Raw genomic sequence first — 13645 nt, 5'->3', positions numbered from 1 at the left:
TATCGAATCCCCGTGAGACACAGTTGTGAAGTCGCTCGTGATTGGGTTTCAGTCATATGATATCCCAACACCCATCCCGTCACCAGCCCACACCATCCACATTCCCAGCGTTATTAAACGCTGTTTTGTTTCTTGGTCTGCCTTCTGGGCAATGTGCGGGGGTTACACCTGGCTCTGCTCAGGGCGGGCCCCTGGGCCGTGTGGATCGGACCCGGGTTGGCTGCGTGCAGGGCAAGTGCTCTCCCTTTGGACCGTCGTGCCCCACTGTTGCTTAACCAGTTTTAATCTTCTAGGTCTTTCTATCTGAAATGTCTTAGATTACGCTTCACGGCCTCCAATCTATCTACTGGATTGTCTTTAACAAGTCAGGAAAACCCACCTTTCTCCGCTTCTCAGTCCCCTTCAGGTGATGTGACCAAGTTAAGCACATGACCAGAAGCTCAAGAGGATGAGCACAGCAAATCCAGGTTTTTCTAAGACTCACAGGGAAGGCTTAGATTGAGGAGATAGAGCCGGACCAACAGGCTGGAGCTACACTGTGTGTGAAAGCCGCCCTCTGTGATAACACGTATGTGAGAATATGTACCTGGGATCACTAAGCGCACTTACCAATAACAGGCTTTTTTTTTTTTTTCTTAAAGAAACCTTGAAGATTTATACTTAGGAATTTGTGCATCTATGACCAGCCGGACGCAGGACCTAGGGTTGGTCTAGCTGGGGCCTTTGGCCGGCTCAGAACCTCCCATCTCGCCACTACCCACCACCCACCTAGTCTCTCCTAGTTTTGATTTGGGGGCCATCCCCAGCGGTGCCCACAACTTCCTCCGGGCTCTGTACTTGGGGTCACTCCTGGCGGGGTGCTGGGGGTGCTGGGGATGAAACCGGGTCAGCGACGTGTAAGAGAATCCCTTGCTGGCTGCGCTCTCTGGCGCCTGGGGCCTAGTAACTGTGAGTTTTGCTTTGCTCAGGAGTCTTGTTAAGGGTCCCGCTGGGAACTGAATGAGAATCAGTTCTCGTCTACTCCCGCAGCAGCCAGGAACAGCTGAGAACGCTTCCCGCTCACTCCACCCAGAACGTGCCCATCAAGGGGTTCAAACCCTCACATTTGTTTTTTGGTTTTGAGCCACACCCAGCGGTGCTCAGGGATCACCTCTACCAGTGCTCGAGGCTAAGAACACTGCTTCCAGCCAGGGTCTCAGGAGCATGTCACCCACAGCCGCCTCCTGCAGGGTGAGAAACCACGAGTCCCTCTGTGACACCAGGAGCTGCAGAATCGGGGATCGGGGTGGGGGGCGGGGGTGTGGTTTGCTCCCTGGCACTATCAGGGGTCTCTCCTGAGCAGCGCCAGGAATAGGTGCCGTGCACTGCTGGCTGTGTGGCCGCCAAATTGCCCCCTCCCCACATCGGTCGAACAGTACGGCTGGAGGCAGCGCTGCAAGCTGACACCCAGGGCACGCCGCCAGCACAGGGCAGAGTGGAACTGAGGGACTAGAGAGCTTTGTCGCTCCAAGGCCAGCGTCCAGCCGTTTGCAGGGGGGATTACTGCAGGCGAGCCCCTCCACGCCCCACTGCGAGGACCTCCTCAAACAGAACTGGGGGTTGCAAATTCCATAAATACCAAAGTATTTATGGAATACTTACTTATTCCAGTAAGTACCTGGAATAAGCCCATGAACCCCGACTTCAAAGCAAGGGAAGAAACAGCCTCCAATAAATCCGAGAGTAAGTATCGAACCAAGACGCCACAGATCTTTTTTTTTTTCTTTTTGGGTCACACCCAGCTATGCTCAGGGGTTACTCCAGGCTCTGCACTCAGGAATTACTCCTGGCGGTGCTTGGGGGACCATATGGGATGCCGGGGATCGAACCCGGGTCAGCCACGTGCAAGGCAAACACCCTACCCGCTGTGCTATCGTTCCAGCCCCCAAGACGCCACAGATCTTACGTGGGGTTCGTCTCACTGGCTTAATAGAGTGCCCGAGAGACGAGCACGTCACCGCCACCGGCTCCTCCCATGGCTGTCCAGTATTTCACCGCATACATAGATCACCCAGCAGTGCTCAGGGCTTAGTCCTGGCTCTGCGCGCCTGGATCCTGGCGGGCTTGCAGGACCACGTCTAGTGCTTGGGTTGAACCCAAATTGGCCACACACAGAGTAAACACCTACCCACTGGACGATGTGGCCTCAGTTCTGAGATTCTGGATCGGTCCATCAGCTAATGGACACTCGAATTCCCACTTGTCAACAGTGGACATGGGGTGCAGGCACCGTTTTCTTCAGATAAATACACAGAAGCAGAATCTCCGGCTTAAACTGTTTTTTTATTGGTGTTTGGCGGCACCTACGGCCCATTCTCTGCAGCGACGTCACCCTTCCCGCCACTGTTCTCGCCCCAGAGTTCTGACTGCCATCTTCAGTGTGAGGTGAAGACTCAGGGGCAGCTTTTTATCTCTTGGGCGGAACCAGGACTGAATCCTGGCCGGGACTGAAGACCACACACGGTGCCAGGAACTGATCCCAGGCCAGCTGCGTGCAAAGCAAGCGCCTTGCCAACTGTGCCATCTCTCTGACCCCTAATTAAAAAATTAAAAAAAAATTTTTTTTTCTGTGAGTTATTTTGGATATCGGCTATAGGATATATGATTCGCGCCCATTTCCACACGTGGATTCTTGACTTTGTAGCTTACTTCGCCGTGCCAGGACGCTCTTGAACATCTCCCGGGAACGCTGCTTCTGGCACCCAGCGGAGACCTTCGGCCTCACACCAGCCGGGCCAGGCACTCTCTGCCGTGTCCTTCCGGGCTGGATGCTCTCAAGCTGTGCTGCGTGTCCGGGGTGAGGTGCCGAGTCCCCCTGCCTGAGCCTCCTCTGCGTGGGGGACGACCTGCCCGCCTTCGGGGCTCACTGCGGGGCGCCTCACTCCGTCGGTCGTGTTTGATGTCACAGTGTGAAATTTTCAGGTCGCATTGACTCTCCAGTTTTTTTTTTTTTTTAGATTTTTCTGCACTCAGGAACTACTCCTGGCAGTGCTCAGGGGACCCTATGGGATGCTGGGGATTGAACCCGGGTCGGCCACGTGCCAGGCAATCTCTCGAGCCCCTCTTCAGTGCATTTCGTCCTCGCGTGAGGCTTCAGCCACACGGGGTCTGCCTCCCCGCCGCACCCCTCCGGCACACGCAGCGGGGCTCAGGTTCACGCCGAGCTCCACATACGTCACCGCTAGCCGTGCACACGACAAAGAAAGGCTCGACACGATCACGATTATGGTTAAGAATTTTATTATCAAAATTATTACATCTCTTGTGAAAGTTCAAATGTTACAGCAAGGTGTAAACACTCCACTTGAGAAAGAAGCGACGCTTCCTCTCTTCCAAGAGCCCCCCCACCCCCCGCCCCGCCCCCCAGAGGTCTGGTCTTGACAGCACCCTGCCCACACGGAGTGGCTGAGGCTCTGCAGGCGGCAGGCAGGGTGAGGGCTGCCTGCCCGCGGGCCCCTCCCCGGCCGCAGCCCGGGGAAGATGCGAACCCCAGCGCGAATGGAGAGACATTTACATCCATTGTAGAGAATATACAAAGAAACCGGCATCCCAGGCAACAGAATTCCACTCCCAAAGCTCTCCCAGACGGACGGGTTTGTGGGGGAGCCCAAGTACTCCGCTGAGGTCTCAGCATTCAGTAAAAAAAAAAAAATAAAAAATAAACAAAAAAAACAAAAAACAAAAACAACAAATCTCCCCTCAATTGAGCAAACACCTGATTTCAATTTTGAAAAAGTGAAATTTCGTAACAGTCACACACAGAAGACTGTGCCTATGATGGGGGGAGGGGGGCTGGGGGGGAGAGGGGGGAGGAGGGAGGGGGGAGGCTGGGGGAGGGGAGAGGAGAAAACAAGCCGGGGGAGGGAGGAGACTCACAGTATTATCTTGTCCGAAAGAAAAGAAGGTCCGCTGCAGCACCAGGATCGACCTGCCTCACACCTGCTACCCTACCATGGTTACAACTGAATACAAAATTAGATAAATAAAAACACGCCGGCGATACAGTAAACGAGTGAAAGGAGGAAGCTGGCAACCGTATGGAATTGAGAAGGTCGTGCAGCGCCCGGGCGCGCCGGGGCCACAGCAGGCACAATGCACTGATGGGGGAAGCGGCTGCTCGCGCCCCCGAGAAGCGCCCCCCGAGCAATCACACAATCAGTCCTGTCGGTGCCCGGCCAGCTGCGGGCCGCCCGCTCCTGCCTCCGGGGAGCAGAAAAATCCAACCAGACACCTCCCAGCCGAGCCGGGACCTCGGGGGGCCAGCGGACGGCCCGGGGCGGAGCTGCGGCCTCGCCCCCGCCTCCCTCCCGCTCGCCCCCTGCTCCCGGCAACCGGGCTGGGCTGGGCTGGGCTGGGCTGGGGGGCGCGGGGCCCTCCCGGGAGCCTCTGCTCCGGGAAAGCCGAGACTCGCGCGCGCGCCCCGCGGAGAGCCAGGCGCCCCGGGCCACAGCCGCCCCCGCTCCGCTCCCCAGCCCCTGGGGTGGTTTAAGACACTGGTGGGGAGCGTTCGGGGGCACCCACATACCTACCTTTCTCCTTAAGTGCACAAAACCCTGACACTAGCGATGGCTTGGGGCTTTGAGATGGGCTCTCTTCACTTTTTTTCCTTTAAAAAGAAAACTTTTTAAAAATTAAAAAAAAAAATTTATTTAAAAAGATGTCCTCACTGCACAAGTGACTACAGGCTACAGGCAAGGGCGGGAGACGAGGCGCGACACGACTCATTGCACTTAGAACCGTTACTAACCCAAACACCATTTGCTTGTCAACACGGTACCCTTAACAGCAGGGAGCAACTTCTTTAGAGTCTCTGCTTCAGACAAGATCTCCACCTTTCTGCGGGACAGAGCCGGTCGCGAGCACAAGTCTTGTTTCTTGTCGACCGGCCCCCACCCGTGGCCCTGGCGGCCCCGGGGTCCAGGGCGGCCGGAGGAAGCAGCTGTGGGCTCACCCCGTCCCGAGTGCCCGCGCCTAGGACAGGCCCGTGTGCGTCTCGAGCCGGCAGGGGTGCACGCCCCCCGCGCCGCGGGCCGGGTAGTGCTGGGCGCCGGCGGCCGCGGGGGCCCGGGGGGCCGGCGGGGCGCCGGGCGCGCTGATAGTCCGCAAGTCCGACGGCAGCGAGGCCCGAGAGTTCTGGGGGTGGGGGGCGGAACTGGGCGTTCCTGTGCTGGACTGAGAGACGGAGTCTGAGGCGGGGGAGTCGGGGGGCCCCTGCGGGGTCGGGCTGGCGGCGGTGGACGAGCAGCTCCGCCGGGGGAGGCCGCTGCTGCCCGAGTGCGACTGGCCGCTGTAGTAGCCCGCGGTCCCCGCGAAGGGGGCCGAGTCTGCGGACACGGGGTGGGCGGGGCTGGAGTAGGACGCGGAGGACAGGGAGGACTCGGAGGAGCCGAGGGACGGGGGGTTGCCGGGCCGGAGCGAGGCAGTCCGGAAGCCGTGCCCTGGAGACTGGGTGGGGTGCCCCCGGAAGGGCGAGGAGCCCGGCTGCAGCAGGCCGTGGGGGTCCGTCCGGGGGCTGTCGCACTGCACCAGCTGCAAGGGGGCGGGAGGGGCCGCGTCCGTGAGCCCGCCCCCGCCGCCCCCGCTCCCCTCCCCTCCCCCGATGATGCCCCCAACCCCTCCCCCGTTGCCCCCGCCCCCGCCGCCCCCGCTCCCCTCCCCGAGTGGCGCCCAGCCCCGCTCACCTGGTAGCCGTAGCGGGAGGGGCTGTACACCGCCCCCCGCGCCGCGCCCAGGCTCTCCGGGCCCTCGGCATCTGCGGGGTCTGACGGGAACGGGACAGTCAGGACGGGCAGCCCCTGCTCACGAGCCGCCGCCGCCGCCCCCTCCACCCGCTGCTCTCTGGGGACGGCCGAGTGGGCGAGGCGTGTCCACTACGGGCTGAGCTGCAAACACCCGACTGTCTTTTCGGGTTCGGGTCCCACCCGGCGGTGCTCGGGGGTCACTCCCGGCTCTGCGCTCAGGAATCACCCCTGGCGGTGCTCGGGGGACCGTACAGGATCCCGGGGATCGAACCTGGGTCAGCCGCATGCAAGGCGAGCGCCCTCCCCGCTGTACTATCTCTCAGGCCCCTGATTTGTCTCCTTTCATCTTCATCCTTTAAGGTAGATTTCCAGGCTTGGGAAAGACGAGGGACAGATGAGCAGCAGAGCAGAGAGAGCAAAGCAACCGCTACAGCTTTCAGCTGCTCCTCAGAGCGGGCCGGGCCCGGGGCTCACCTGTGTCCTTCTCGGCACTCGTGCTCTCCCACGTGGGGGACGGCTCTCCCTTCTGGGTCACCCGCACGCTGTTCCGGAGGGCCTTGGGGATGCTCCCGCCTTCTCGGAGCCGCTCTACCGAAGTGGGGACCATCCTGCGAAGGGACAGGCCGTGAGTGGACGGCACGGGACAAGCGCCCGGAGATGCAGTCGTCACTGCACCACACCCGGGGGTGCTTGCGGCTCAGGACCCCCGGTATGGGACCTGTTCCCCCGGGGCGAGCAACCCCCTGGCTCCTTGAGATGCTCTCGGCCTGTTGGGTTGTCTGGGGGTCCCCCAGGCGCGCGCCCCCTCCAATCGCTGTTTCCCACAGCTCACAGACACCAGGGGCCACCCTGAGGGGACCGTCTAATCGCAGGAGAGGACACGGCGCCTGCGCCTGCCCCACCTGGCCGGGGCAGTGTCGGACCAACTGTTCACCATGAACTTCACTCAACGGACTCTTAGCTCGTGTCGCCTGGGTGTCACTCAGGAGTCTGCCCTGCCTCCTCCCACACACTCCCACTCCCACTCACAGGCCCAGGGCACTGCACGCCAGGACCCCAGCTGGTGGCGTCCCCGAAAAACAGCTCAAGGCCTGACTTACCTTTCGGGGACAGACAATGAGGAACAAGAGGCCGCCTAAGGCCCAGCCAATAAAGCAGATCCCCTGGGTCCAGGGCCCGGGGCCAGGCCTGGCTCCTCGGGACAGCGCCCCCCACAGCCAGCGGGACGCTCCTACACGCAGACTCACCAGCGGCTGCTGATACTCTCCTGCGGTCTGCAGTGAGATGACGAGCCTCTGGAATCGGACGGGCTCGTGGCCTCCGAATGAGACAAGGAGGAATGAGACGGGGAGAATTTTTTGTGAGGGGAAGACGGGGTTCGGGACGAGGAGCCCTGCAGGCCGGCGCCGGCGTCAGACAGCAAGTTGCTGCCCTGCCCGGCGCCCGCAGACTTGCTCCGGCTCTGCGCGGAGTCGCCGGCCCCTCCCGCGGAGTTCTCCTTGGCCTCCTGTTTCCGCTTGCGGTACTCGAGCAGGGACACCTAGAGGGGCCAGAAAGGGCCATTCAGGAAGGACGGCGTGCTCTGGTGGGCCTCGGGGGGAGCCTGGCACCAACGGCCCCTGCCGTCCCGTGAGTCCTCACGTGTGCGGGGCGTATCAGACAGCCCTGCTCCTGTCACAGACAGGAAGGCGCGTGGAGACAGTCACCTGCTCATACTTGGGCAAGCTAGTCCCAAGAAAGCGACGCCTGGAAACGTCCCCCAATTCCTCGTGTCTCTGCCCCTTCCCACGCTCACCGCTGGCCGCCAGCCCCGGCCCCTTCCCTTCCGGGCTCTCCCCCACGGCTCACACACGGCCTGCACCGTCTGTCTTCCCGGTACAGTATTTTCTTGTTCCCAACTAGCCTGACACTCTGCTAGGGCAAAGGCTGAGCTAATTTGGCTTTTTTAGCTTTAATATGAAACACAGAATTTGGCTCAACAATTTTTCTGAAATAATTCACAACTTGAATCACTTCTGCACGAGATATATGAAAAAAAGGAAAAAAAGCCACACCCCCAAAGCTGCTTTTTCCTTCTAGTCATTGCTATTCCTCAAAACCAATTCAAGTGTGTTTTTTCTTTGGGTTTTTGGGTAATAGCCGTTTGTGCTTAGTCACTCCTGGCAGCGCCGGGTGGGACTCTAAGGGGTGCTGGGGATCGAGCCTGGGCTGGTCGTGTGCAAGGCCCCGCCTGCTGCTGACCCCCGCCCCGCAGAGCCCGGCCGCTAGCAGGGGGTGGGAGTGGGGCGCCCACACTGCTCTGCCCCTACACGCAGGAACCGCTCGGCTTCTGTTGGAGACGCGTGATACCAGCCTACTTCCTCGAGGTGCTCTGGAACATGCATCACCATGGTAACCAAGTGATGCTCGGATAATGCCCCCTGCCAGCTCCCAGAGCCATTAAGGAAGCCTGGGGAGCACGACAGCACGAGGCAGACGGGCCCGGCAGCCCTGCCGTGTGCTGGCCGTGACCAGAGCGACTCGTATGATTGGCCGACGGGGAAAGGAGAAGCCAGCACACGGGAAGTGCGCGTGACAGGAGTCAGCACCCCGCCCCGCCCCCGCCCGGCTCTGTGTATGGCACCAACACTGACGTGCGGTTTCGATTGGCTGAAGAGTCACAAACCCCACCCAGTTCTGTCCAACAGCTCACACGGAGCGCCGCGGCCGGCTTTGTTCCACGACACCGAGAGCAGCGCCACTGACCTGCCCGCAGGCTGCACAAGTGCCCAGAGCCGGGCCGGAGCCAGAGCGTGCTGGGAGGGCACTTACCTTGCACGTGGCCAACCCGGGTTCGATCCCATAGGGTTCCCTGAGCACCGTGGGGTGTGAACCCCCACAAAGAAGGGCCCGGAGGGTGGCGCGCTCACCTTCTTCCTCTGGGGGGGGTTCTGGGGTGCGGATGGCAGTCCGTCACAGGCCCTGTCGCCGCCCGGAGACATGGATCCGCGGGAGAGGTCTTTCATGAAACCATGTTCGTATCTGCTGGCAAAGCCCTCGGCAGGGGAGCAGTAGCCCCCATCCAGATGCAAAGGCTTCCGGTCCCCTAGCAGGGGCGACCCCCGGTACAGCCCGTCCGCCCGGGGCATAGCGTTCAGCGGGGAGTAGGCGTACATCAGGTTAAACTCGGTCCGAAACGAGGCCTGCTCTGAGTTCCGCCCGTCGCCTCCACTCCTGCCGGGAAAGCCGGTGTCCGCTGCGGGGCCGAGGGGGGGGTGTGCGGCCAGGTCCGAGTGCCCCGAGCTGATGAGCGAGGGCCTGTCGGCGCAGCTGTTAGTGTTCGAGTCCAGGTAGCCCACTTTCGTCAAGTCCAGGTCTTTCCGGTGACAGAGCTGGAAGAACAAGAACCCACGGGGACATGGGACAGGGGAGGGAGGGAGGGAAAGGCCAACAGGAGCGGGAGGGAGGCGGCGGGCACAGGAGAGGGGAAGAGGGTCATTAATGTCTGGACGTCTGCGTGGAGAGAGCCCGGGGCCTCCCGCCGCTGCCCATGTCTGTCTGGGCAGAACACGGACGGTGACACCTCGGGGAACTGGCCAGCGCCACCGTCCTGCCTCTGAGCCTTCCGCAGGTCGAGCGAGTCTCCTTCAACGGTATCCATGCGGCAGGCGCCCCGTTAGGGCCACCTGGGCCCTGGACGCTGACGGACGGGGCCGGGCACGAGGCTTATGGCGTTAGTCATGACTACGTTAGGGCTGATGGAGGGAGGCAGGAGAGGAGGTGGAAAACAGACGCAGGTGGAGAAGCCATGCTCTCAAGCGACCGGTTCAGGCCGGCGAGGTGGCACTGAAGACATCGATCAACCAGTTCTACACGCGTGTTTGGCCTGACGCTATTTCTCCCAAGAACTGACAGCCCTTCCCCTTGTCTGCACTGTGACCCACGCGCCTCACTGCGGACGGCGGCTCCTACCTGCTCTCCCACTAGGCCAGCTGCAGCGGCCTCTCAAGGAGCACTGGGGGCGGAGAGCACGCCGCGCCGGACTCTCAGCGGTGCCGGGAGAACCGAGCAGCTCAGGGGCCCAGGAGCCCCGAGGACCGGGAGAAGCGGCCTTTCTCGGCTCCACCCGAATCCACCACCAGGCCGAGGACTCGGCCCCGCTCAGCGGCTGCGCGGGATGATCTGGCCGGCAGGAGTGAGCGGCTTCTAGGTCTAGACGCCCAGGTCTCTCGTCAAGGACACGGCCGACAGGCTCGCAGGCCTCGCTACAGCCGGAGCCTGGCGTGCTCACGGTGCGAGCTTCTCGGGGCCCTTCTGCGCGGACGCGCCAAAGCCAGGGCGACAGCACGCCCCTGTGCGCCCAGTGAAGCGCAGAGACAAACTACGGCGAAGCCCGAGCCTGTCCAACAGGGCCGGGGCCAGAGCCTGCCGCAGCCACGGGCCCTCCGGTCTCGACCCCCAGCCTCCTCCCCACGTGGCTTGTAGACCCCCAGACCGTGTCCTCGGACCCCTCCCTCAGCACCCCCCTCCCATAGCTGCTTCCTCTTCCTCCACCTACATCCGGAGCTGAGAGAGATCAGTCACACGCGAGGGGGGCCGCTCGGCTCCACGGCCGGCGGGTCAGCCCGCAGCCCCTCACCCCAGTCACGCAGCCCCCGGCCTCCCCGCACACTCACTCTCAGATTCCAAGTGACATTGAGATGGTGTGATAACTACCTCGGGTGACAGGGACTCGGGCCTACTCGCAGGGGGACTCTCGGGGGAGGATATGTTCTAGAGGAGGGAAAAGCATCTTGTTACTCATCTACTCAAGAAGCAAAACAAAACAAACAAAAAAATAAAAGCAAAACAAGCATAGGTTGTTAGACGTTACTTTTTTTGGGGGGGTGCGGGGCGGGGTGAGGGAAGAATAAGGGCGCGTGGGGGAAATGCTGAGTCGCAGAATTCATCTCGATGAAGAGAGTGAATGAAAATGCTTCCTGGCGTCTCGAAAGCATTCAAGGGTAAACTGGTTATTACTGGTTATTACTCCATGCTTGGCGGGAACGTGAGGCGCGGTCAGGAAAGCGACAGGGAGCCCTTATGCCGCTACGCTTTTATCTCGGGTGCGAGTCTGGCGGCCGACAGGGTGTTAGAGAGAGGCCCCGGCCTCGCCGCTTCCTTTCCCGCACCCGACCTGCTCGGGCGTCCGCTCAGCACACCGGGGGCCGCCCGGGTCCTGTCCTGGGGGAAAGACCACCTGGCAGTGCCGGGGACTCGACCCCGAGCCCTGCTCTCGGCGGGTGTTCGGCTGAGCTCTCTGCAGCCAGTGGCTTTTGCTCCTGAGCACGAGTCACGGGAGCAGTGACTGACGGACTCTCCAGCTCACAGGCCCGGTGGAGCCTGGCACGGTGGCACCGAATCTGCCCGCCCCGCCCAGAGGCCTCTGATCCCGCTTGAAGCAGCGCCCGATGGTCACCAGACACTGTGACAGCGTGTCCGGGGCAGATCCAGTCCCCTGCCCGGGCCTGGGCGGGACCCCCGCAGGCCGCCCGCTCACGGAACACGCAGGGAGGGTCACTCCAGCGCGGAGGAGAGGCCGAGCCACATGCGCCTCCCCGCTCGTCCTGTCTACTTGGCATTCGACGCTGTTCCCTGCTCCTCCCCCGCCAGCAGGGAGACCCCCCGCCCTGCCTTTCTTCCACACACACCCCCTCCAGTCGGCGAGCTGTACTCGAGACACGCCTCTCTGAGATCGTCTCCACCCGCCTCTCTACGCTTGAGTGGAGGAGAGTACAGTCAAATCTCAGTAAGGGAAAACTTTCCTTAGTTAAATGACAAGAATAAAATAGTAAACAGTGGCTTTAATTTTAGTCACTCCTGGAGGTGCTCAGGGGCGCTGGTGGCCTTCAGGCATGGAATTGGGCCCCGCAGGGCAGAGCATGCGATCATGACCCCTCGCCGCCCGGGACCCCTGCAGGGGCAGGGCTTTCTAATGCGCCGGCTCCTAGCAGCTGACACTGTGTTAGACTCTGACACTGTGTTAGACTCTGACACTGTTTTAGACTCCGTGTTACCGAAATGATTTCTGATCTTCCCTTCATGTCACTGAAGTATTGTCTGCGTTTGTATGGAGTTCCAGTTTTCCAGAATGCAAGAAAGAGTCTAAGGTGAATGACGGTGGGGGCTCTAGAGGGTCATCAGCCCCTCAATTCCACCAATTCATCTTTATAAACTCTGGAGCCCCACCCCGTAACCTACGGGGGAGGGAAGGGTCACTTCGGGGGAAGGGGCCCGGGGAAGGTCCTTGCTGGGTGAAAGGCCCGGCACAGGCAGTGAGGCCCAAGCCGGCGGCTTGACTGTTTGGCTAATGGGCACGACATGGGAATGTGGTCAGGAGCGACCCCCAGAGAGCCGGCAGAGCCAGCTCCGACCGCCTGGCCCGAGACGCCTACAGGGCGCGGCTCTGCCGAGAGGAGCGAATGCCACAGTCCGGGCACTTGACAGTCTCTTGGTCTCATAAAAACTACGAGCAGGGGTCACTGGGCGGGACGCTCCCGATCTTCCAAGAAAACGCAGAGAAATGCAAGCCAGGGGCAAAGCTGACTGCTTACAGGCCAGAGGCCAAATGCCTTCCCATAAAGGAAGAGACAGATTTAATTACAACTCAAAGAAACATTCAATAAAACGAAAACCCCACATTCATCAAACTTGCTGCCACTGAAACTTAATCAGAATTACTTTTTGAAGTAGTAATCCAGTGACTATAATAAAGTTTCTTTTTCAGTGATGCTTTTGGCTGTGTCTGGTACTGCTCCGGGGGGACATTCAATACAGGGACTGGACACAGGGGGCCGAGCTGGGGACCGTATAGTGGGGACTGGACACAGGGGGCCATGCTGGGGGCCGTATAGTGGGGACTGGACACAGAGGGCCATGCTGGGATGGTGCAGCAGGGACTGGACACAGCGAGGGCTGGACACAGGGGGCCTGCATGGAGCCCGTGCTCCAACCCTGAGCGTCACCTAAACTGGAAGAGCCTTTTATAAAAGCGTGTTTCCACCTGCTTTCTACTTCTCATAACTAACATACTGTATCAACAACATCAACAAAAATCTTACATAAACCATGTCCCAACGCGTAACGTCTAAGGACACCAAGGAGGAAAAATAAAAAAGAACAACAGGGCAAGATGCTTCCCCGACTCAGGCCCAGGACAGAAGACGGGCCGTGCACCTGAGCCTCGGGCGGGCACCACGAGGCTCCTGGCAGCACCTGGGCTGTGTGGCTGGGGGGAGGCGCCCAGAGGCTGTGTGGGAGAGAGCCCGAGGCAAGCAGGCAGCTGAGCCCCGGCAGCCCTGACCCGCTGGCTCTGTGCCAAGGGAGGGACGCTCTATTGGGTGCGACAGGCTCACAATGACCCGGAGCAAATGCTGTCAAGTGGGGGATGAGGAGGTAGATGATGACTTCCCGATCCAGCACTCCCGACAACCAAGCCCAAATCACCTCGAACTGCAGAGGCGTGTTGCAGCGGCTGGCGGTGGTCAGCGAGGAGACGGGCGAGAACAGGAGGCTGTAGCCGTTGCGACAATCGTCCTCCCCGGGGTGGGCCGGGCCGGGCCTGCTCCGCTGGGGGCTCTTGGAGTCGGCGTTCGGAGGGGGTGGCGTGACGGGAGAGAGAGGCTGCAGTAACTTGGTGACGTTCTGCTCCATCAGGTAGCGCGACTTCCATTTCTTTAAGGGGCTGAGCAGGTCTGGGAACACAGAGCGGGGAGGGCTGAGCGGGCCGCGGGGAGCGGGGTTCCGGCGCGACGCCCCGACCCCGGCCCCCCTTCCCCAGCTCTGGGGACGTTCGCTCAGAGAAACGGATGATACCTGGGACAAACGGTCTCTTCCAGACAAAAATA

General features: G+C 60.9%; 1 protein-coding gene across 14 annotated transcripts in view; it reads right to left on the bottom strand.

Moving 5' to 3' along the window:
• Positions 1–4672: 4672 nt before the first annotated feature.
• The window catches only part of SETD5 (SET domain containing 5), an 83667-nt gene continuing 74694 nt past the window's right edge, over positions 4673–13645 (bottom strand). For 10 of the 14 annotated variants that reach the window (XM_055134790.1, XM_055134792.1, XM_055134785.1 and 7 more), the window contains 7 exons: positions 13245–13492; positions 8690–9151; positions 7028–7320; positions 6255–6388; positions 6052–6153; positions 5721–5800; positions 4673–5568 (listed from right to left, as the gene is read on the bottom strand). In XM_055134790.1, coding sequence (XP_054990765.1) covers positions 5011–5568; positions 5721–5800; positions 6052–6153; positions 6255–6388; positions 7028–7320; positions 8690–9151; positions 13245–13492 — 1877 coding nt within the window. In that variant the 3' untranslated portion in view covers positions 4673–5010. The remainder of the gene's footprint in view (positions 5569–5720; positions 5801–6051; positions 6154–6254; positions 6389–7027; positions 7321–8689; positions 9152–13244; positions 13493–13645) is intronic. The other 4 variants (XM_055134794.1, XM_055134797.1, XM_055134793.1 and 1 more) reach the window with 1 other exon arrangement.

Source organism: Sorex araneus, chromosome 4, assembly GCF_027595985.1.
Source record: "Sorex araneus isolate mSorAra2 chromosome 4, mSorAra2.pri, whole genome shotgun sequence".
Classification (NCBI taxonomy): domain Eukaryota; kingdom Metazoa; phylum Chordata; class Mammalia; order Eulipotyphla; family Soricidae; genus Sorex; species Sorex araneus.
Note: the sequence above shows the minus strand (reverse complement) of the source record. Positions and strands in the feature narration are given on the sequence as shown.